The sequence below is a fragment of the Peromyscus eremicus genome, chromosome 20 (assembly GCF_949786415.1).
Source record: "Peromyscus eremicus chromosome 20, PerEre_H2_v1, whole genome shotgun sequence".
Taxonomy (NCBI): domain Eukaryota; kingdom Metazoa; phylum Chordata; class Mammalia; order Rodentia; family Cricetidae; genus Peromyscus; species Peromyscus eremicus.
In genome coordinates, this window is record NC_081436.1 from 2,827,671 (window position 1) to 2,850,536 (window position 22,866).

The window sequence follows — 22,866 nt, forward strand, 5'->3', positions numbered from 1 at the left end:
GTCTGAGAGGCTGTGGGACTGGTAGGTGAAAGAGATATATCCTGACTGTGGGCCAGGCAGGAAAACTTAAGCTACACCCGTATGAAGGTGGAACGAGAGAAACAACTCCACAAAGTTGTCCTCTGACCATAACATGCATGCTGTAGCACGTGTGCCCACACATACCACCCCCCCACACACACATACATACACACCACCACCATGCCGTGGCATGCATGTGGAGGTCAGAGGACTACGTACAGCAGCTAGTTCTCTCCTTCCACCATAGGTTCCAAGGATGGAACTCAGATTGTCAGGCTTGGTGGCGAGCACCTTACAGGCTTGGTAGTCAGCACCTTACAGGCTTGGTGGCGAGCACCTTACAGGCTTGGTGCAGTCAGCCCTTCCTGCTGAGCCACCTCAGTGGTCCTGGTCTACAGGAATTTGGCAAAGCGTCCCTGGTTTAACGCCAACTAACCGCTGTGTAAGAATGACCAGAACTGTGACATCAAGCCGTGTCATTCTGGAGGTCAAGACTCTCACGCCAGCCTGACCTGTTTTGTGCCCCACATCTGAAGACATTGCTTGGCCAAACGGCAAGACAGGAAGTTGTCTCAGGAACTGGCTGTGCCTCCCTTGGGGGACTGTGCCTCTCTGGTCAGGACAAGTGAACACAGGGCAAGAGCCATGGCCCAGCCAAACCACACGATACCTGGATTCCTTGTAGAGAAGAGACTCCCATGTAGAGGAAAACTCCGTAGAGCACTGGCATCGGGATGAACTGCAGGTAAGGGCGGAGACAAGACATGGGGCACCAGCAGGGTTACCGCTAGCTATTCTTCTTTTTGAGACACTCTTACTGTGTAGCCTTGGCTGGCTTGGCTCAATATGTAGACCAGGCTGGCCTTGAACTCATGAACACCTGCCCATCTTTGCCTCCTGAGTGCTGGGATTAAAAGGTGTGTGCCACCATGTACCATCTCTATAAATTTTTAATTTTGAAAGTGAAACAAAGGCACAGACAGCTTCATAAACTTCTCCTTCAGTTAAAGTAGAAACAAAAGGGTGAGCTGGTGATGACCAAAATCATTTTATTCTGAAATGAAATTGTTATCCATAGGTAAGTCATGGGCCTCGCGTCTCCTCCAGCCTCTCCCTCTGCCAGTCTTCCTCCTCCCTAGATATGAGGGCACAGATGGGACAGGCCCACACTCATGGTCATGTGCACACACATGCATACACACTCATGGTCATGTGTGCACACACATGTACACACATGCATACACACTCATGGTCATGTGCACACACACATGTATACCTGTACACATTCGTAGTCACATATACACACATACACACACTCATGGTCATGTGCACACATACATATATACATGTACACACATGCACACACTTGTGGTCATGTGCACACACATGCATACACACACTTGTCATGTACACACACATGCATACACACTTGTGGTCAAGTGCAAACATGCACACACAGGTGCGCACACGCACGCACACGCACACACATACTCACACATACTTCACTGATGTAATTTAAATCTTCTATATTCAACATCACCTCCTCAGGAACTTAGTGTATTTTGACACAAACTGCAAAAAAAAAATCATTTTTACTGACCTAAGATTTGAGGGCACCAGAGAGGAGACTAGCTGAGAACATGTTGTTATACTGTGTGCTTTTTAAGGTGGTGGACACAGCATGTGACTGTGGCTTTCCTGTCACATCATGTCTTTCAACTTAGATAAAGTTGGTCTTGACCTTGCTGTGTACGAAGGATTTCCGACCTCCATCCACATCAGCCCCCGCCTGCTGCTCTAGTGCTGAGGACCAAATCCAGAGCATTCGACAGCCCTAGTCCTCAGTCTGCTTTTATCCTGGCGATAAGAACAACGTAACTCCTCTCAGAGTTAGAAAGTCCACACTGGATTTCTCTGCCGCCCCAGCCCTAGAGAAACCAGGCGTCCCTGTTTGTGGACAAGTCTGTGGCACTGCTGGATGGTGTCTTTACTATCCACTTGACATGAGTTCAGAGTGACCTGGAAAGAGGACATCTCAGTAAGAACTGCCTGTGGGACACTGTCCTGATTAAAGGCGAGTGTGGGAGCCCACTGTGGGCAGTGCCATCCCCGGGCAGCTGAGCACGTGCCAGAGTATGAGCCAGTACACAGCGTTCCTCCATGGTTTCTACTTCTACATGATGCACTGTTACCTGGAAGTGTAAGGTGAAATGAACCCTGTCCTCCCCAAGTTGTTTTGGTCATGGTCTTTATCACAACAATAAAAAACATACTAAAACAATATCTATGATCCCAGCCATCAAGAGGCAGAGGCAGTTAGGACTGCCACAAGTTCAAGGCCAGCCTAGTCTACATAGTGAGTTTTAACCAGTCGGGGCCATATAGACCTGTCTCAAGAACGAAAAGTGAGGGGTGAGAAGGGCCAGGACATAGCTCAGCAACACGGAGCTTGCTAAGCGCTCTGCACGCAGAAGGCCCTGGGCTGGACCTCTAACATGAAGGGAGCTATTCAAACAAAAGGAAACGGCAAGACAATGGTCCATCAGATTATTTACTACATTTTATAATGTTTGTTTTCTTAAGCACATTTAACTGTTTTACCCATAAGAATAAATTCTTCTGGGCTGGAGAGATGGCTCAGAGGTTAAGAGCACTGGCTGCTCTTCCAGAGGTCCTGAGTTCAATTCCCAGCACCCACATGGTGGCTCACAACCATCTGTAATGAGATCTGTCACCCTCTTCTGGCCTGCAGGGATACATGCAGGCAGAACACTGTGTACATAACAAATAAATGAATCTTTAAAAAAAAAAATAGAATCAATTCTTCCAGAGCCGGGGTCTGTGTATGTCTATACTGGAGCCCTGCATTTCCAGCACGGTTCCTGGCACAAAGGCCCTCCATGAGTGGTTACCTTTAAGACAGTCGTCATGAAGACTGAGCAGCCCATCAGCACGAAGATCATTAGGCCTGTGACTCTCTGCTCTCGGATGCCCAGGAACTTAGGCTGTTCCCCAGGAGCAGAGCATTCAGACTCCAGCTTGAGGCTATTCACATGTGTGATGGACAGGACAGTCGCAGCCACAAACCAAGGCAGGCCCATGATGGAGCAAACGCCCAGCATGACGGCCACCATCAGCAGGTCCAGATGGTAGCCACAGCCTTTCTGTGGGGGAAATGGTCGCTTTCAGTGAGCTGGCTGCAGCAGGTCATGGAACAGTGAGCTAAAGGCTTCAGGCTCAAAGCTAGTTGGAGTAGAAAGGGGAAAGAGTCCAGAGAACACTTACAACCCTCCCAGTTTGGAGGGAACAGATAAGAAAAAGCGAAGTTTAGCTTGTCATATATATATATATGCGCCAACATCTGGTCTTTATACAGTTGCCCCTAGCTTCCTCTGATTGAGTTTCAGACATTCAAAACTCAACCCTTCTTTGGAAGAGTAGCAGGAAGCAAGCCACATTGTGACCGTCCTAGAAACTACAGAACAATGCTTTTATTGAGTTCCTGGACACCGTTCCCATCCTTGCCAAATCTGGATTTTGCCATAGAGATGGAAGGCATGTGGCATCTCACTAATACATGAGTTAGAACTAATCCTAGCCTGAGGAACCCTAACTCAAGATTCACAATGGAATTCACATTGAAACCTCACAATGGACCTCAGTGGAAGAATTCTTGCCTCTGGGAAACAGAGGTCCAAAGCCCTGAGCCGAACCATAGGAGGAAAAGCTGTATAGTTGTTGATTCAGAACATGTAGCTATTTAGGGACCACCAGGGCCTCTGGCCACCCCCTCTACCCAGTCTGAGAGGAGAGTAATGGAGTCCAAGTCCCCCCACATCATGCCACATGCTCCGTCTGGTCTCACCTCCAACCAACCTTTGTTATTAACAGGCAAGCAATGAAAAGCCTTCTGAGACTTTCTTCAGCTCAGTTCCTGGTATAGCCAGGCTTAGCCTAAGTGAGGTTAACAGGCTGCCGCTTCAGCCTCGGGTCTGAAGCTTAGTTACCTTGAGCTTATGCTCCTTCCGGTTAATGATGACGGCGGTGATCTGCTGGTCCATGAATATCAGGATGGTGCACAGGAGAGCTGGGATGGTCGCAGCTAGCACCGTCCACCAGGGATTGGGGCCGATGGGATTGATAAACCATCCTCGATCGTCCCTTGTCGGCTAAGAGATAAAACAAGCTGGATTTTTGTGTCTTAACTCTGGACAAAACAAATCAAACTGAATCATTATTCTGCTTTTCTTTTTGTTCTCATTTGAATAAAAATCCTTAGAAAACAAAACAAAACATGAAATACAGCAACCCCTAAGGAAATCTCTGGCCTTTTTTTCCAAATCCCCCTTAGTGGTCAGTCATCACTTATCAGCTTCCTGTGGAATATTCATTAACCCTCCATTTACTCCCCAAGTGCAGAGAAAGCAACTTTATCTCACAATCAGCCCAAGTAAATATATCAGTAACTAAATCTGTTGTTAAAAAAACTGACTTCCCAAGACAAAGTACATAACACAGATGACCCTTACCACTCCTCGCAGGAGCCATGGATTATGTCTGAAGTACAAATAAAAGCCAACTGGACCCATGTGTACTCAGATTCTTGGGCTGAGAGTAGAGTGTCCCTGTGCCCTCATCAGTGGTGAAACAGGAGCCCAGGTACTGGAGACTTAGGAGTCCCAAAGCTTGGGATGTCTGACCTAGGACCCTCTTCAATGGCTTTATAAGCCATTTGTTCAAACTCTCAATCCCACTCACCCTTGGTGCACTCCGAGAAAAGACAAATGGTTCTGGAGGCCAAAAGGCTATCACCCGGAATGACCCCAAAACGCAGCAAGTAAGCGAGAGAGAGATTGCTGAATCGGAAGCATTTGGTTGCTACATTAGATACGACACTCGGGTTAAAGAACTCTTCAATAACACTGGCAAGTCCTGAATTTTGAAGGGGCTAAATAAATTCTAAAAGCTTTAGAACCTATGCTTAGAGACTATGCAGTCTTAGGTAGCAGTTCCGTTCTCAGACCAACACAGAAACTTATTAACGCATTATTGATATCATAAGTAATCACACAGCCAGGCCTGCTAAATCTACTGGTTCATTCTACACCTGCAGACTCAATCAACCGCAGATTAAAGATGCTGAGGACATGCCGCTGTGCTAGACACATTCAGACACGTGCCACTGGTCTCTAAATACTACAGGATAACGCCACTTACACTGCTGTAGATAAAATCGGTCTAAGATGGTTTAAGGACAAAGGAGCTTGCACACAGGTTGTACATAAATATAGCATTTCCCTTCTGGAATGGGGCATCTGTACCCTGGGTCCTGGAACTAATCCCCAATGGATAAGAAGTGATTACGCCAGCCTTCAGCCTGGCCTCGGGAGCTGGGACTGGCTGGTTAAGGAGAGAAGGCAGGAGATGGCTTGCTCTGCTTCCTGGGCGGTCCACACCAGCCATGTCTCCTTGGTCTTCTACTTCCCTCCCTGTCTTTCCCTGCCTCCCAGAGGTCCCAGAAATCAATTCAGGTCTTAAGTCTGTGCATCATGGAACTTTCCCAGACTGCTTAATGCTCCAAATTTGCCATTTTTTATACAAAATCCATTTGTCCTGCAGCCAGCTAGGAATTAGAGAGAAAGCTGATGGTGTCTGTTCATACAGGGATAAGAACACCATGCTCTGGGAGGTGTTACACTTCTGGAGGATGTTTTTCAACCCATTCAGCATTTTAACAAGTTTAACAAAATTAAACAGACAAAATAGAAAAACAGACAAAACAGGGAGAGAGACAGTATGTCTCCTGACAACCGGTGTAAAGACAGTGAGGAAGACGCAGAGTCACTCACCATGCAGCATCCCTGCCTGGCCTGGAACGCACTCTGTAGCCCAGGCTGGCCTACAGATTCACAGAGATCCACCTGCCTCTGCCTCCTGACTGCTGGGTTTAAAGGCGTGCACCATGGAGCACCAAGGACTGCCTCTATACTGTCTGTCTTCGGCCATCCTCAGCCCCTCCTATTCTGGAGTCTTCTGAAGGAGCTAAGCATACCCAGGCTTTCTGACCTCTCCACCCAATGAGGGTCTGTGGAACTAAGCTCAGCTCCCCTGTCTCATCTACTTATTACACTAAGGTAGATTTGGGATCCCAATGATTGATCATTATTTCAGTCTACAAGTAAGTTTTTAAACTACTATGGATTATAAATAACCAAACATAAAATACGGTTGAAGAGATGTCCAGATGACTTCTTAGGTCTTAGGTCATTTCTACTCCTTCCCAATTCCTTACAGCTGCAGCTCTGTGAAGGTGATGTCACCCAAGTGTGCTCCCGGGCCCACCTCTCCACAGCAGCACATCATTATGTAAATGGGCACTTTCTATCCCCTAGAGCTTAGCAGGGCGCGTACTCATAATAACACACAATGCGTTTGGCCTCCTGAACCTCTGAGACCCCTGTCGGATCAGCCTACACTCGGGCATCAGGCTCCCGAGACTACTTACCTTGAACACGCTGGGAACCTGAAGCTTTGGGGACGGAACGCCAATCAAGAAGTCAATGATCACCATTGTGAAGATGGTGAGGAAGACGGCGAAGTCACTCACCATGGAGCGGACCTAGCACAAGAAAGAACCAGAGCAGTTACCACAGCAGAGATGCTACAACCCGAAAGAGCTACGGTTTCCCAGAAAAACACTGTGCAGCTGAACTAATACAAAACCATTCAGACAGACTACTTTAGTATACTCAAAGTAATGCCCACAATGTGTGTGTCTAATATGGAACAACAAACCTCTGACCAAGTCTAACATAGTCAAGACCAGTCTCCAAAGAGCAGAGTCTGGGGTGCACAGGCTCAGGTTCAGATCTGGGTCCAGCCGAGGTTGTCTGTGCTAGCCCAAATCTCAGCAGCACCTTCACACCCTTCCCACATCCTGGATCCAATCCATCCACAGGCCTATCAGCCGCCATTCAGAACATACCCAGAACCTGAGCATGACTCGTCACCCCAGCTGTGCCCACACTCAGCCACAGTCACTGCCATCTCTCACTGGGGTCACCTTTGTCCTCCAGTGTTCTTGAAACAAAAGCTCTGGAGTAATAACCTAAAAGCCAGGTTGCATCATGTCCTTCTGCCCAAACCCCAAGAGGCCTCCTTATTTCACCAAGTTCAAAACCCCAAACCCTCTCCTCCCCGTGAGGTGCACGGAGCCTCCAGAGCTGTCCCACCTGTTCATGCTGCTCCAGCCACACGGGCTCTTGAGTGTGGCTCTCTCATGCTCTGCCAGCCCGGCTCTCTCCAGCTCAGAGTCTCTGTATTGCTCACCTCCCTCCCCCTGTTCATGTCAGGTGATCTCTGGGAACTCCACAAGGCCCTGCAGCTTAACTCAAACACGACCTTCTTTCTGAGATTTTCTTAAGCCAGGACAAAAAGACAGGGACTCTAAGGGGACTGGGAAGGGACAGGGCACCCACTCTGGATCTGCCTGCACGGTGCTTGTCTTCCTGAAGACATGGAGATGGTCCTTCCTCAGGCCTTGAGTGTGGCTGTGTCAGCACACGTCAGGACGACCGCACAGTCTCAGACAAAAGAAAATCTACTTTCGGAGAGTTTTTACGTAAACCAGCTTGTTGGTTGTTTTGTTTGTTTATGAACTCACACATGTGTGGGTACACATGCATATATGTGCACAAGTGTGTGGAGAACCAGAGTCACCTTTGGGTACCACCTTTAGGAACACCATCATCTCCTCTGAGACAGGGAGCCTGGAGCTCACCAATGAGGCCAGAGTGACAGCCAGCAAGCCCCAGAGATCAGTCTCGTCCCCTCCCTACAACTAGAATCACACGTGTGTGCCGTGACACCGGGACTTCTTCCCTGGGTTTGTGACTTTTCCCACCATGGCCTCATGTTTGCAAGGCAAGCACGCTGCTGATAAAACCAGCTCCCAGAGACAGAATACGTTCTTAATTTTAAGCTTCAGTCCTCAAACCTTGCTGTAAATGACATCCTGTGAGCATAGTAACTAGAATGGTACTTAGTAACTAGAATTAGTACTTAGTACATAGTAATTAGAAAAACACAAAATCATACATACGCCTCTAAAAGCCCCAAGTGTGACTCTGCATGTCTTCAGTGTGTATGTCCTTTCCCTACATGACCCTGTCTAAACACGGTACATAAACTCTCCGATCTTCTTCACTCCGGCTTGTCTGAAATTCTTTCTGTGGTGTAGCCAAGGACTGGCTTTAACTGAAACTCCTCATGCTAGTGGCCATGCGGGACGAGTCCTCTCAGCACCGCTGACACCCAACGGTCCTACTGAAAACCCGCCACTGCCCCCAGCACTTCTTTCCTGCTGCATTTTTTCAGTAGTGCTTATTTCCTCTGTGTGTGTGTGTGTGTCTGTGTGTTTGTGTGTGTGGTGTGTAGCTTATGTATTGTATGTGTACATGTGCGTGTGTGGTGTGTGTGCATGTGTGTGGTGTGTACATGTAGTGTGTATGTACATGTATGTGTGTGTGGTGTGTATATGTATACATGTGCTTATGTGTGCGTGTGTGTGTGTATGTGTGTGTGCACATGTATTCCCATCCATTTTACAGCCTGTCCCAGGAGGACCACCCCATTTTAGAGCCTAGGTGAGTTTTAATAAAATATAGGGATGAGCACCCTGGTCTCAGCCTCCCACAGGGAGGAGGTAAAGACATCTTGGCCGCACACAGCATCCCTACTTACTTTACTTTGCTTTGATGTCTCAGATTTGCCACACTCTCCAGGGTTTTGTTAATCCCCGACTGTTCCATGGAGTCTCTAAGGACTCATGCCCATACCTGCACCATGAACCAACCCTGACCCCCCCCCCCCGCCCCAGGACCACATCTTCCTTCTTCCTCTGAATTCCTACGGCACTGACTTTCCAGGTAGATGGGACCAACTGCCCCCTGGACTTTCCCTTCATATCCACTGGAGGACACTACTTTTGAATTACTTTTAAAAGTCTTTATTTACTTATTTATTCTGTGTATACGTACACACACCATGATGCACACGGAGACAGAAGAAGTTGTTCTCTCCACCATGTAGGTCCCAGGGATCGAACTCAGGTCATCAGGCTTGGCAGCGGAGTCTTTACCCACTGAGCGCCTGCCTCACTGGCCCTGCAGATATCTTTAACTCTGTGTCCCCCACGGCACTTACCCAGGCGTGGGCCACTGGTCAGTATGTAGCAGCCACTTGTTAACTATTTGTCCGGACAGGAAACGGATGTGAACTTATTTATTATGTGCTTCCCTCAGCCACGCTGCGGACTCACTAAGGCCTAGGGATGGATTTTAGCCATGGATATGTAGATGGTAAGTAACCAACCGAGCCCTCCACCCACAAATTCAAGTAGTCTGGTGTGTGGATTTGCCTGAAGGAGAGATCTCACAGAAGCCATGACCCACATGGCTGCTCAAACTCAGGCTTCTAATTCTGCTGTCTGAACTGGCAGAGACCCTGATCATGACATAAACAATAGCTCTTGAGGCTTCAGATGGTCAGGAAAGGAATCCAAGCCAGGGACAGGCTGGTTCCTGCAGCCAGGGGGTTCATAATCTATGGCGGGAACCACACCTTGGAAGGGGCTTTGGGGTCCTTTAAAGCACATAAAGCCAATCTCTCCAGCAAGCCTGCTCTAGTTTTACATCCCAAGTGTCTCAGAATCCCACACATGAACTTCAACAGCATTCTGGAGAGACGTAACCTTCAGAGGACATCACCACCACCTTCAACTTACCTGGCCCTTTTCAATCAAAAAGGTTTTAAGCATCCTCATTCCATACCATGGAGCTGAGACGAGGCTACCAAGACGCCTGCCACCGTGCAGCTCCTCAGGACAGCTGGTGCCCTTCACGCTGCCAATCTCTACAGCAGAATCCTAACACAAAAGTAATGTAGGAGCAGCTACCTACTCTGGTCGGGAAATAGCGGCTTGTCTTAAATGTCTTTAAGGTGCTTGAGAGGATGAAGGTGGTGAAGAAGAGGATGCAGGACCAGAACAGCACGTCGGGAGTGTAGGGTCCATGATGACCACACGACGACCCTATGAACTCTCCATGCATGTGCTGGCATTCCTGGAGGGACAACAACTCTGGGTCACAAAAGGCGGGCACACGGGGACAAACAGCTGCTTCCTGAGGTCACCACACTGCCATCCCACGGTTGCGGGAAGCACAGGCCTCCAGCACTATCCACTTGACCACCATGCAGCTAGGGCCCTCACGAGCAGGTCCCTGTCAGGAACACTGGTGGTCCTAACCAATACACTTAGGCATGAGGTTAGAACTATGCGAAACAAACACTTCTTCTGAGGCTCTGGGAAGAACTTAGAAGTTGATATTATTTGTATTATAGAGACCCTTTGAAAGTTGAATATTCTTCAAGTTCCACAAAGCCTGGATCTGTCACTGTCCCCACATAATCTTATCCTCACATGTCCCCAAGTCACAGGACGGGGCATATGTGGAAGAAAAGAAGGGAGCAGCTTTCTTTTCCCTCAAAGTATGAGAGGATTTCAGAAAGGGAAAAGAAAAGTTAGAAATATTTAGGTTTGATTAAGCTTTTGTGTTTACTCTTTCATTCATTTTTGTGAGTTTTTTTTTTAAACGAAAATCAGCTATCGTGTTCATATAAAACAAAGGAATGCAATAAAGCGGTCACTGCCATCAGTGGCAGATTCTCCAGGCGCTGTGGAGAGACTCTGATAGAAACAAGCACACGATGGGAACTGTAGCACTTCAGAACCTGGCAGTCATCTGAAGGATCTCAGGGAAACCCCCGTTACTGGAGGTGCATACACCACCACAAAGATATACCAGTGTTTTCCATAACTTATAAACTCATACAGATTCCAAGGCAGTTTTCAAAAATAAACAAAAGAAGGTGATTCTTGAGTTCATCTTCCAGAAATGAGTACCAGCTAACTGTTGCCACTAAGGGTGATACAGAGATCAATCAATAAATAAAATGTAGCAGTTTTAGCATGATAAAGGCAAAGAAATCGATAAGTGTATCAATATGATGAAACAGAGCTAATCGATAACAGGCCCAGGCCACACAGTCACTGCCGGCATGATCAAAATGGCCCTTTCCAAGACCCCGGTGGGTCTCTTCCGTCAACCCTGGACAGCCTTAAACTTACAAAATGTTCCCACCTCGGGCTCCCAAGGGCTAGGATTACAGGTGTGTGGCACTACATCCAGCTCAAGCTCAAATGCCAGGGTCCAGCAAAGGGCCCCTCTACCTCCATCTAGAAGTCCTTCATAGCCCAGTGGTCACAACAGAGGGCTCTGTCCACACCCACACTTACACTGACAGTCAGGTTCGCCCAGTTCACGTCTGCAGTCACAATGTTGTGATCCTTCCAGTACTGTAAAGTATGGTTGTTGGGACTCTCCGGGAGCGTGCACCTGCAGCTAGGGAAAGAGGAAAACATTCCTAACCAGAAGCAGCCAGCTAACTATTAAGTGCTCTCAGCAATGACTAGGTTAAGGGCTCTGTGGGAGCCTTCCTCCTTTCTTTCTCATAAACTTCAGATCTTGGAGATGGGTCCTATTGGTCAAGACAACTTACCAATACAACCACACTCTGAATTTTCAGTTGGTCATGACTAAAGATGTGTCCAACCCAGTCAGCTTGTGGGTCTTGGATAAAATAGTGTGGACAACCTTCGCCTGGCGTGTGATAAGCCCAGATTCTTAAGCTCTTGCTATGAATCAATCAGCAGAGAGGAGGTCCCGGTGCTCCACTCAGCTCTCAACAACTCCTTCCAGTCTCAATCCCGGACTCCCAGGCCGCCATCAGCCCCTCCTGGAGTGAGTCCCCTGCACAGCCACTTCCTGCCTCCTCCCTCCCTCCCTCATCCATCCAGGTGAGACATGGTGTCCTGGTGTCCGCGGGCCACCATGTTGCCCCCAACCTCAGCAGGCTGACAGCTGCTCTTGCCGCTTTGGCTTCACCTGGACAACCAGAAGCCAGGCCTTCCTTTTATAACAGAATTAAGACGCAGATCTCACCAGAAGGAAGCCTCAAAACTGCACTTAGGTTTTTGTTTTTAAAAGCCAATCTCGGGGCTGGGAAGGCAGCTGAGCGGGCAAAGCGCTTGCTGAGCAAACAGAACCTGAGTTTAAATCTCTAGAATTAGACACTTAGGAATGCCGTGTGCAGCTGCAATCCATCACACTACGATGTAGGTCAAAGTGGAGACAGAGGACCTGGAACCTTGCAGGTCAGCTCACTAGGAACACAGTGTCAAACAACAAAGAGACTATGCCAAACAAAACGGGAGGTTGCTAGAAAAAGGGCGACGATTTCTTCAGTGGTCTAACCATCGGCAAAAGGTCTGTGTTCTTGTAAACAACTCCTACCACCTGTGCTCATGTAAGCAACCCCAATCAAACTCAATGGGACACACACACAAACACGCACATCACACACAGACATACACACACACACATGCACACTCACACACGTGCACACGCACACACATGCACACTCACACACATGCATACTCACACACATGCACACACACACACACACACACACATGAAGATGTAAAAGGAGAAGGAAGACTGGTTGGACAGAAGAAAAGCATCAGTGGAAGGTGGCAGGGTGGAGGAGTATGATGGAAAGTGATTGGGGTGAACATGATCGAGATGCATTACTTAGTACATGTACTACATTGTCAAACATGAAACCGTAAATTACTTGATTACCATGCCTTGGTAAACAGAAAGTTCCTAATTCTATAAGTGAAAAACAAAAGGAAGAGGAAGAAAGGCAGGAAACATACTTACTAATAGAGGCTAAGGTGGTCCAGCTGGCTGTGCATGTGGATGGGGTAGGTCTCCGCCAGGTGAATCAGCTTTTCTATGGCTTCATAGATGAAAATGATGCAGATCAGGGAGGCAAACGCTTCTTCGGTGAAGCGAGTGATGTAGCAGACGAGGGAGCTGGCATCAGTGGCCACAAGGACGACGCACAGGAAGGCAGTCCACAGCCCGATGCAGGCTCGCAGGGAGAGGTACGAGAGGGCGTAGTCCCTGGAAGACACCGAAGCTCATGAACAAACACGGAAGGGAGGCAGGGAGGGACAGACAGACACTGTGGCTGATTCGGCTCAGCGTATCCACACCAGCACTGCAACCCTTTGTCCCTAAGGCTGCACGCACTGCACGTACTGCACGCACTGCACGCACTGCACTCCTCAGCAAAGCCCTGGGACGGCTTGTTCAACATCTTCACAGGAGCTGCTTGCAGGGTAAAGACAGAAGACAGAAAAGGAAGAAAACACTGTGTGCAGCATTTCTGCCGTCACCACCCATGTGATTATAAGCAGGTTGTGCAAAGAGAAGAAGAGGCTGGCTCTGGTCCCATGTGCGTCTACAACGTGGGAAAATGGTCTTCTAGGGTGGAAACCAGAGCATCGCTAGGCCCCAGCACCATCCACAAACAATAAGAAGAAAGGACAGTAGACCCAATTTAAAATTGTCCTAAAACATAAAAGGGAGGGAGTCTGCGTCAGTTAGGATATTGGGCATGGCCGTGCAGCCTGCAATCTAGTGCTCAGGAGATCACAGCAAGAGGAATGTGAGCACAAGGTCACCTGGGCTACACAAAGAGACCTTAGCTCAAAATAAACAGCTGGAGAGATGGCTCAACGGTTAAGAGCACTGGCTGCAATTCTGGAGGACCCGGGTTTGATTCCCAGCTCCCAAATGGTGGCTCACATCCACACGTAACTCCAGCTCCAGAGGCTCCAATGTCCCTTCCGATTTCCACTGTGCACTGTGCACACGATGCACGCAGGCAAAATGCCTGTACACGTACAATACATAAACACACATCTCAAAACTGATACATCTAAGAGACTAAAGATGTAAAGACTTTCAGGAATGGTGAGGAGACACTAAGCAGGCTCTGGAGAGGAGGAGGCCTGCGGCTACATGAACTGTGGGAGGATGGCAGGCCAGAGACTCCCGCCCCTCAGGTTTGTGTCTGCTGTGGGCCTGTACGGAGCTGCTGCTCAGCTTTGGTAGGTGGCAGCCACGTCCACTAACCGTCAGGAAAACAATGTCTTACTTGCAGAACTTGAACAGAATCTTCTCAAACACGAGCACTGGCCCAGTACTCCCCAGAATGGTGAGGGGCTGCCCAGCAAACAAGGAGTAAGCAATCCCCGTCATGGACGCTCCAAACAAGGATTCAATTGCACTCTGAGGAGGAGAAAAAAAATCAGAGTCCACGGCCGTCCACAGACAGGAGCTGCCTTACCTACGCTGACTCAGCTGCTCTATGCCTAGACAATCATTTGCTTCTAAGCAAGAGTGGGGGTACCCAGGGCCTAAAGCTCTCGCAAACAAACACTACTTTAACAATTCAGGTACCCAAACCATCTTCCATGATTCCTTAACTAAGTTTTATCCTTCAGCTCAGTTTGGTATTCAAAGATATATAAAGGCACAATGTCTATACAACATCCTATCACACAGGGTCACTGAATCTTGTTTTCAAATGGATTCATTATCAGTGGATCCATTTTCCATTCTTGGGAAAATGAGCAGTTCACCTAGGCAACCAGCTACTAACAGTGACGTACAAGCAGAAGGTATATGTGTGGGAGGCAGAACTGGGCTCCTCTGTAGGTCGGAAAACCCAGTCACTCAGGACAAAGGACCCCGTCTCCTCAGCACTGACTACGTAAGGTGTCCCCAGAGAACTTGGATGCCACCACAAGATTTGAAGTCTTGTCTTGGGCCATTAGAGACGATGAAAAGCTCTTACTATGCGTCCTTCAGTGGCCTCTCCCAGCAGTCCCCCAAAGGTGATCACAGGCGACATGCAGGCACAGTACAGGAAGAGGAAGGAGGCCAGACACTGTAAGCTGAGCGCGTCCCGGTAGTCACTCCAGTACCAGGGAGCCTTCCGCTTGACGTCCAGCACCAAGCCCCCAAACAGCCTGCAGAGACAGGGCGTCAGGCCTCTAACGCGGTCCTCTTCCGAGGACCCAGCACAGAGCACATCTGAATACTGCAGATGTGCTCGTGACAGTTCAGCTCCAACCTCACCCCAAGCACGTCTCTTTGCACAGACAGACTCTGTTATAATCAAGGGTATGGCATATGGTAAAACTGAAAATGTACCAAGCATTAGAAAGGTTAATTTAGGTATGCATACTGCCCATTTATCAATATCCATAATTAACAAGAAGGCAAACCTTAGCTTCAGTTTCAGTCTCTAAGCTGTTAGGAAGAATTGTGAAAAGCAGCTCAGGTTACTAGTGTTGTTAGGGTTTCCCAGGTATAAAGCACTATGCATGCACATTCCCACTCTGAGCAGCCCCCTGCCAGAGTCTCTGCGGAACCACTGACTCATGCACTGGACAAGCAGAAGACAGCCAGTACCAGGCACGGGGCCGGGCACTGGAGACACAGCACGGAGCAAGACAAACACAGCCCTTGCTCTCCAAGACCAGCAGCCCAGTGCAGGAGACAGGCAAAGTGTGACAATGGGTGCTGTGGCAGCACAGGCTGGGGAGGGGCATCTCAGCAGCGACTCAGCAGGAAGGACGGGGAGACAGCCAGACAAGGCAGAGGGACCAGCACTGGGACACCCCAGGGTTCAAAGTGCTAGCAGAGATCAACAACACAAGGGAAAAGACAAGGTTGGGGAAACTGAGTCACAGAGGCTGCGAATGGTTTCAAGAAACTGGAACCTACTCCTAACAGCATGTCAAGTTACTGATGGATTTTAAACAGTGGAGCAGCAGCACCCAACATGCATTCTAGAATCATCACCCTGCGGCAGTGTGAAGGCAGTGTGGACTGAGCTGAGGGGAGGTGGTGGGTTCAAGGGCTACTGGGGAGAATCAGCAGGACTCCATGGCAGCTTTAGGCGCTCACAGAGGAGGCCAATGAGGAGCAAGACACACACCAAGGAGGAACACTGCCCCCAGCTAGTCAGTTCCTCAGAGTGGAGCCTTAGCGCCACAGCGACCTAGCTTCGGATCGATGGCATGGGGGGCGGGGAAGGAAAGGGATAGGGGATGTTTTAGGGCAGGAACTAATAAACGCAAACTTTGATTGGATCCTACATCAACAAATAAAATCCAAAAGATGTTAATAATCTCAGGAAAAATGAACATGGGCTGAGCACTGGATAATTTAAAGAAAGATAGTTAATCTTGTTAGACTTGAGATCAGCATAATTGTTTTTGAATCATCCTTATTAAATGAGATACATACTGAGGTATTTACAGGAAAAATGATATCGATGATTTAGTTTAAAATAATCTAGAAAATATAAAAACAAGTGAGAGGGAATAAATGAAACAAAATTGGCAAAATGTTGGTAACAGCTGGTGGGTATCTGGGGGACCATTATATAATTAACTCTTCTTCACATTTAGTTTAGAATTTTCTACATAAGGAAACTGCAATAACAAAACTATTTTCTCTATTGGAGGGCAGTGTGGCTGACCCTTGCCTCTTGTCCTAAGAGCTAGGGAACTGTGAAGAGGTCGGGACCTACACCCAGGGGACAAGCCAGGCAACCCTGCCCCACTCAGGCCCTGAGGGTGCGGTGAGAGAGAACACAGGGTAGAAACTCCCCACTCGCCCTCTCCTCTGGCTGTGGCACTGTTCCTCCATTTATACCAGGAACATCACCATCTGGCTGTGGTCTTAAGAAGGGACAGGAAAGCCACCCCCAGGACCTGCTTTAGCATCTGCATGTACCACAAACCAGCTCAGGCAAAGGAGCTATCTCCAGGAGCCAGCCTACATCACCAAAGGTCAGCCTCTGGGTTGGGACCAAAGACCTGTTTAAAACAGAGTGCCATTTTGTCTTGCTCTCTCTGTACAAAGACCCTCAGGGACCTCTGCGGTGGCCATGACTAATCTGGGACATTATACAACTGTTTCAGGGTCCTCCTACAACAGGGTCCTGTACCAGGAACCCATCACCTTTCACCAACAACCTCCCTCTGAAGGGAAAAGAATCTCTACAGCTCACTGAGGCTCCTTGAGACGCTCCCCCAGTGGCCAGCCTCTGGGCACAGGAGGTAAACAACAGACATGTTCTATGAAACAGAAGACATCCGCCTAGTAATGCTTGAGAGGCGGGCCAGGGTCACACTAACAGCATCACTAAAAACTATGAATAATTTCTGATTACTCCTTTTATTTTTGAGATAAGGTCTCTCTATTACGTAGCTCTGGCTGTCCTGAAACTCACTCTGTAGACCAGGTTGGCTTCAAACTCTCAGAGATCCGCCTGCCTCTGCCTCCCGAGTGCTGGGATTAAAGGTGTGCACCACCCACCACCCAACTCTGACTGCTTCTTTTAGAGTCAGCCCCATACCTCACTCATGCATAAAATCAGACCGTAATGCAGACATTAATCAGACGTGGATGCTTCTCTTCATATTTGAAATTTCCTTTCCCTTCAACACGCTCCTTGATGTTCAGTGTTTGGGGCAGAGGCACACAGAGATATGAATTGAAGCTTGATGCAAGAACAGACTTACCCGTGGAGAGGGTCACTAGGCTCTGGACCACTGACTTAGGGAACCCTTCCCTGGAGGGCTTTAGGGACAGGCCAGCCATCCATTTGTCTGGTGTGCTTTGAAAGAAACCTGTTTGAAGTGTGGGGGGATCATCGAGACAGCAGCTCTGGATTTTTTTTCATTAACCCTTCCTTCCCAAAAACGGGTTATTAATCTACCCCAAAAGCCCCTTCCCAGAGGATCCTGCTGTAGAGCTTCTGGGTTGCTAGGAAGCATCCAGTCACACTTTCTGTTTTGTTACATGATAGCCCACCTAAGTCAACATCAGGATGCCTCACGACACGGTCTTAACCCTGGCTCAGAGGGTCAGGAAACAGAACAAAGCAGAGTGCTTCCCACTGACTTCCTGTTCCTTAGACTCCACTCTACCTCATCTCCAAACCCCTCTTCACCCAGCATGAGAACTGTCCCTAAGTCTCTGCGTTTGGCCTCAGGGTTCTACAACATGATATGCAGAAAAAGACATCTGCATTCAAATGGTGTGAAGAATTAGAACTGTGTTTTGTGACTTGCAGTCCAGAAAGCTCCAGAGATGTTTACGTATCCAGGGTCCACACTCACCTTTGACATAGTTAGAAGTGGTCTAGGGGCCAGAGCTGACCTGGAACTGGGATTTCTCACAGAGGCAGTGGGTCACCTGGCCTGAGAGGCTACCGTGACAGGAAGGCCATGGCCCTGCTGCCCTTCCCTAGGTAGTCTGAGGATGACATCATCAGCTCAGGAGGAGGACAGCCAAGCAGAACTTAGGCCACAGCTTTCTCTGAGCAGCGTCAATCCACTGCTGTGTGAAACACGCAGACTCCTCCCAATCCTGCTTGCATTTGTGAGTTAAGATCACTGGGTTTGTGATAAGGGTGTTTTCCTTGGGAAAATCGGATACTATTTCCAAGATCCTATAGCTGTTGAAATCCAATCTAACGGTGGCGGTGGCCCAAAGCCCCACACGGGACTGACTTTAAGCCGTGATTCTCAGGAGAAATTCCTCAGAGAAAACCTTGTGGCCTCAACCCCATGGCTTCAACTATGCCTGGGTACAGATACACTTACACATCAAAAGACACACTGGAACACTGAAACGTTATCAGACCCTGCCTCCTCCCGGACAGCCTCAGCCTTGGAGCCTCGCTCCAGATGCTCCCCTCACTGCCACCAGACACCAGTTCGACTCTTTCTTAGGCTGCTGCTCCCTTTAGTGAGAGCTACCTCCATGAAAGGCTTCTCCTTTCTGCCTATGTTATCCCAGAATGGAGCTACTTTCAAATATCCTCTCAACCAGAAAAACGTACTCCTCCATCAGGACAGTGCTAATTAAGGGCCATTCCCACCCCCCATTTCCTGTCCCCTTCGTGACTTCTCCATAAATTTCTAACAGTAGAAAAATAAATCATGCACTATATTAAAAAATTAAACAAAATCACCTGAGCTTCCAGAAAAGAGGAACAAGCCAAGGGGATGGCGTGAGAATCATCTCCGCGATGCGTCCAGCCCTGAGGACCCCACCCACTGGATCCTCTTAGACAAAACACAACATCTAGAACCAGCCCCAGCCTCTCCCACACCAGTGCCTCATGTCATCCTCTTAATCTCTCTCCTACCTGGGAAATGAACTTCCTAGTCTGTGGACTAGCTACCTTCACCTACCATAGGTAGGACCTCTGCCTTGGACACCTGTCTCTAAACCAACGGCCTGGAACTGTAGGTCTCCCCTCACAGACATCTAATGTAACGCCCATCCTCCTGCCCTCAGCCAGTTTCTCATCCTAAAATGACGACCCAGCATTTACTCATCCCTTGTCCATTCCATGCTGCACATAGGCACCATGCTAAAAGTATTCATTCATCAGATAGTGTGTGTCTACTTGACACTGGGCACTGTGCTGAGTGCCAGGAACACAGTGCAATATTTGACTTTTTGGAGTCAAGAGTCTAGTAGGACACACCCACACACCCACACACACACACACACACACAAGGAATAATAATGAAGTATGATATGGTCTATAATGAAGGGGAGGTAAGAGGGGAGTTTAAGATCAATACTGTAGACGTATGTCATTTTAGCCACAGAGAATACTAGAAGGCTTTCCAAAGGAATTGGTATCTAAGTAGAGACAAAGGATGAGTGGGGAACACCAGGAAATGAGGAAGGAGAAGGGGCTGTGTTCACATCAGAGGAAACAACATCTAGAAAGGACTGGAGGACAGGCAGAACATAATAAATGGTTTAAAAAACCTGAATGAATGAATACAATATTAGACACACCCGTACTATGTACAGTAGATGGTCCCATCTGAAAGTCAACCACAGACAAGGATGCCTCATTCCTTAACACAGGGTCTGCCAGTGAGCAGCACCAGTGAGCAGCACCAGTGAGCAGTGTCTTAGAACTTACCGCCCCGTCCGTTCAAGCTCTGGCCCGCTGTGGCCCCCGTGTGGCTCTGGTTCTACGTGGCAGATGTTTCCATTAGGAACCCCAGGCATCTTCCTCTTCTCCTGTTGACAAAAGACCACAGAGCGAGTCAAGCCAGCGTCTGTCTGTCTTTGCTCTTCTCCTGTGTCCAAAAGCCAGAAAAATGTTCCAATGTTCGCAGCTTCCAAATGTATTCTGATTTGACGCAGCTGGCTTTCATGGGGGTGGGAGATGTGTGTGTTTACATATAGAAAACAACTTCCCCAACAGAATCTGATGCCTAATTAGAACTTTCCAGAAATAAGATATGACCTGCATCCCAGTTTCAAATCTGCATCCCTATAATCTCACCGTCCTTTAAAATCTTATCCTAGAAGATCAGTTAATTCTGTAAACTAGAGATAAGAGCACAAGGGTGGGAGAGTGGGAGAGGGGGATCTGAGAAGGCCAAATTTACATGGCTAGAAATGCCTGGCCTCATCTGGTACATACAGGAGCTCTCTTCCCATCCTTAGTATGTCAGAGAACCATCTGGAAGCCTATTTGCTCTTTCATTATACCATGTTTTTCTCACTTGATTATTTTGTAAATAATGTACTTCTAAGAAATATTTTCTCTCTCCCCTCTGCCATTCTCTATCAGTCCACCCCAAGTTTGGCTTAACATCCACTCCCAGTTAACAATGTCTCATCACATCCGAGCCTACCTGTTATTGTACGTTAATCTTTTATTCCTAGTCTGACATTCAAGAACTCCCAAACAGGGACATGTCTCAGTATATTCAGCACAAACACACATAATATTGCTTGTCTACGGAAGGAACAGCACCCACCAATAGCTTAGATGCATACGTTACCTGGGAAGGGACATTTTTGGGTGGCTCAATTCTAATGGATGGGTCCCACTCCCCCGGAGGGAGTACCGTCACCTGGTCCAGGAACTCGTCAATCCCTGCCAGGAGGTCATCTCGCTCCTTTGCTTTATAAGCCACATCATGAAAGATCTACAGGAGGGAAAAAAACATAGGAAAACTCAAAATTATTTTATTTACAACACTCTCTAATGAATAGTGATGAATGGATACAGCCTCTTGGTTTTTATCTCTGGCATGGACATCTAAGACGTAAAACTTAGTGCTTAAAGAAGCACATGGATTTTAAAAGGAACCTAAAGCTCAGTGTGGAAGCGCATGTGCCTGTGAAGCCAAGTACACCAAAGGCTACGGCAGGAGGATCACCGCGAGTGGAAGGCCAAGCTGGATTACAGAGTGAGACCCTGTGTCAAGGAGATAAGACACAACTCTAAAGTCATCCTATCATCTCCACAGGAGAAAGAGCAAGACACACAGAAATTCTGTTAGTCATGTTTGACTTACTAATGAAGGTCTTCTGGGAAAGAACCAGAGAGAGATCATAAACTCAGCCCACGCTTCTTGCCTTGGAAACCCACTGTCCACCAGTCCTCACCAAGTCCAGAACAATGGTGTGGGCAGACACTTCCGCCTGACACCGCCCGAGGACACATCCTGACCTCATGCAAACCGTTCTCCTTTCCATGGAACAGGAGCATTTCTTTATGCAAATAACTTCACTGTATTTGATTCACCGTATTCTCTAGAAAGGTAACTCAGGCTTCATGAGTTACATTAAATATGAGTCTACACATTCTACTTGGCAATAATAATTCTCCCAGAAAATGATTTCTCTGCATCCTTGATTACTTAAAAGAGTAAAGTGGCCATAGCGGTACATGCTTATAATCCCAGCACTGGGTGTTCAAGGCCAACCTGGGCTACATGTTAAGAACCTGTCTATAAATAAACAAACAAGAGATAGTACAGCCAGGAAAGTCTCCAGAGGGTGTAGTTTGCTCTTGAATGCTCAGAAAAGTTCTCGGAACGCTTCCCAGCAGACACTGTGACAGTCATTATTTTATCCCCAACAACACACACAGTTTCTGCAACAGAGTAAATGCTCAATATTTAGGACATGAGTGAATAGAAGGCAGAAGTGGCGTGTACCTCATCCGTCATGATGGTGGCCATGGATCTGCCAATCTCATGGTACTGCTGACCTTTTCCTACTGGACCCAATAAGATAAACAAAAATCTGCCAAAACACGCAAAAAAAGAGAGAGTTACATAAATAAAGACAGAGAAGTGACATCTTATCCACTCTAAACAGCAATCTCTCTCCCCCACTCCACACAGAGTGTCACTGCCTTCCATAAGAACACGTACTAACATGCAGAGAACATCACTGTGCTACGGCCAGACAGCATTTGGAGCTATTTATACAACATCATTCAATGATGCGGCTGGCTGGATTTCCTAGAGTTACCATAGACACGACTCCTAGCTATAGAAAGGATGTCTTTTCAAACACTACAGCGTTGTGGAAATTCCAGGTTATCTAATTCCCGTTCATTGTTCTAATAAGAAAATGATAGGGAAAGGGAAGGATAAGAAGTAGGAATGACCAAGCCCTGGAGAGGAGCCTGAATTGTGTTCTGGACATCTGAGCACTCTCTATAATTAGTGGGGCTCTGAATCACGGCATCACCACCTCAGGGCACACAAACAGCCAAGCCCTGCCAGCGCTGTGGAAAGACATCAGTACCTTTGCCTAGAGACAGTTCCCTGGATACTGTTCTCTCAAACTGGGAAAGGGAGACCGAGGCCTCCTGGTGTGACAGGCCACTGGTCCATGCTGGACTTCACTGTTCACTAGGCTCCTTTTCCAAGGCCAGCAGTACTCCACGGTCACAGCCCCCACCCCTAGTCGCACCCCCACCCCGCTTTCATAGCTCTGTCCAAACAGCCAG

General features: G+C 47.9%; 1 protein-coding gene across 3 annotated transcripts in view; it reads right to left on the minus strand.

The window, feature by feature from the left end:
- The window catches only part of Slc4a8 (solute carrier family 4 member 8), a 66,472-nt gene that overhangs the window by 8,540 nt on the left and 35,066 nt on the right, over positions 1-22,866 (minus strand). Inside the window, exons 9-20 of one of the 3 annotated variants that reach the window (XM_059247795.1) lie at positions 22,064-22,151; positions 20,900-21,046; positions 20,026-20,126; positions 14,851-15,025; positions 14,149-14,282; positions 12,864-13,109; positions 11,378-11,483; positions 9,981-10,142; positions 6,527-6,640; positions 4,029-4,190; positions 2,934-3,185; positions 692-760 (exon numbers count right to left, since the gene is read on the minus strand). In XM_059247795.1, coding sequence (XP_059103778.1) covers positions 692-760; positions 2,934-3,185; positions 4,029-4,190; positions 6,527-6,640; positions 9,981-10,142; positions 11,378-11,483; positions 12,864-13,109; positions 14,149-14,282; positions 14,851-15,025; positions 20,026-20,126; positions 20,900-21,046; positions 22,064-22,151 — 1,756 coding nt within the window. The other 2 variants (XM_059247797.1, XM_059247796.1) reach the window with 2 other exon arrangements.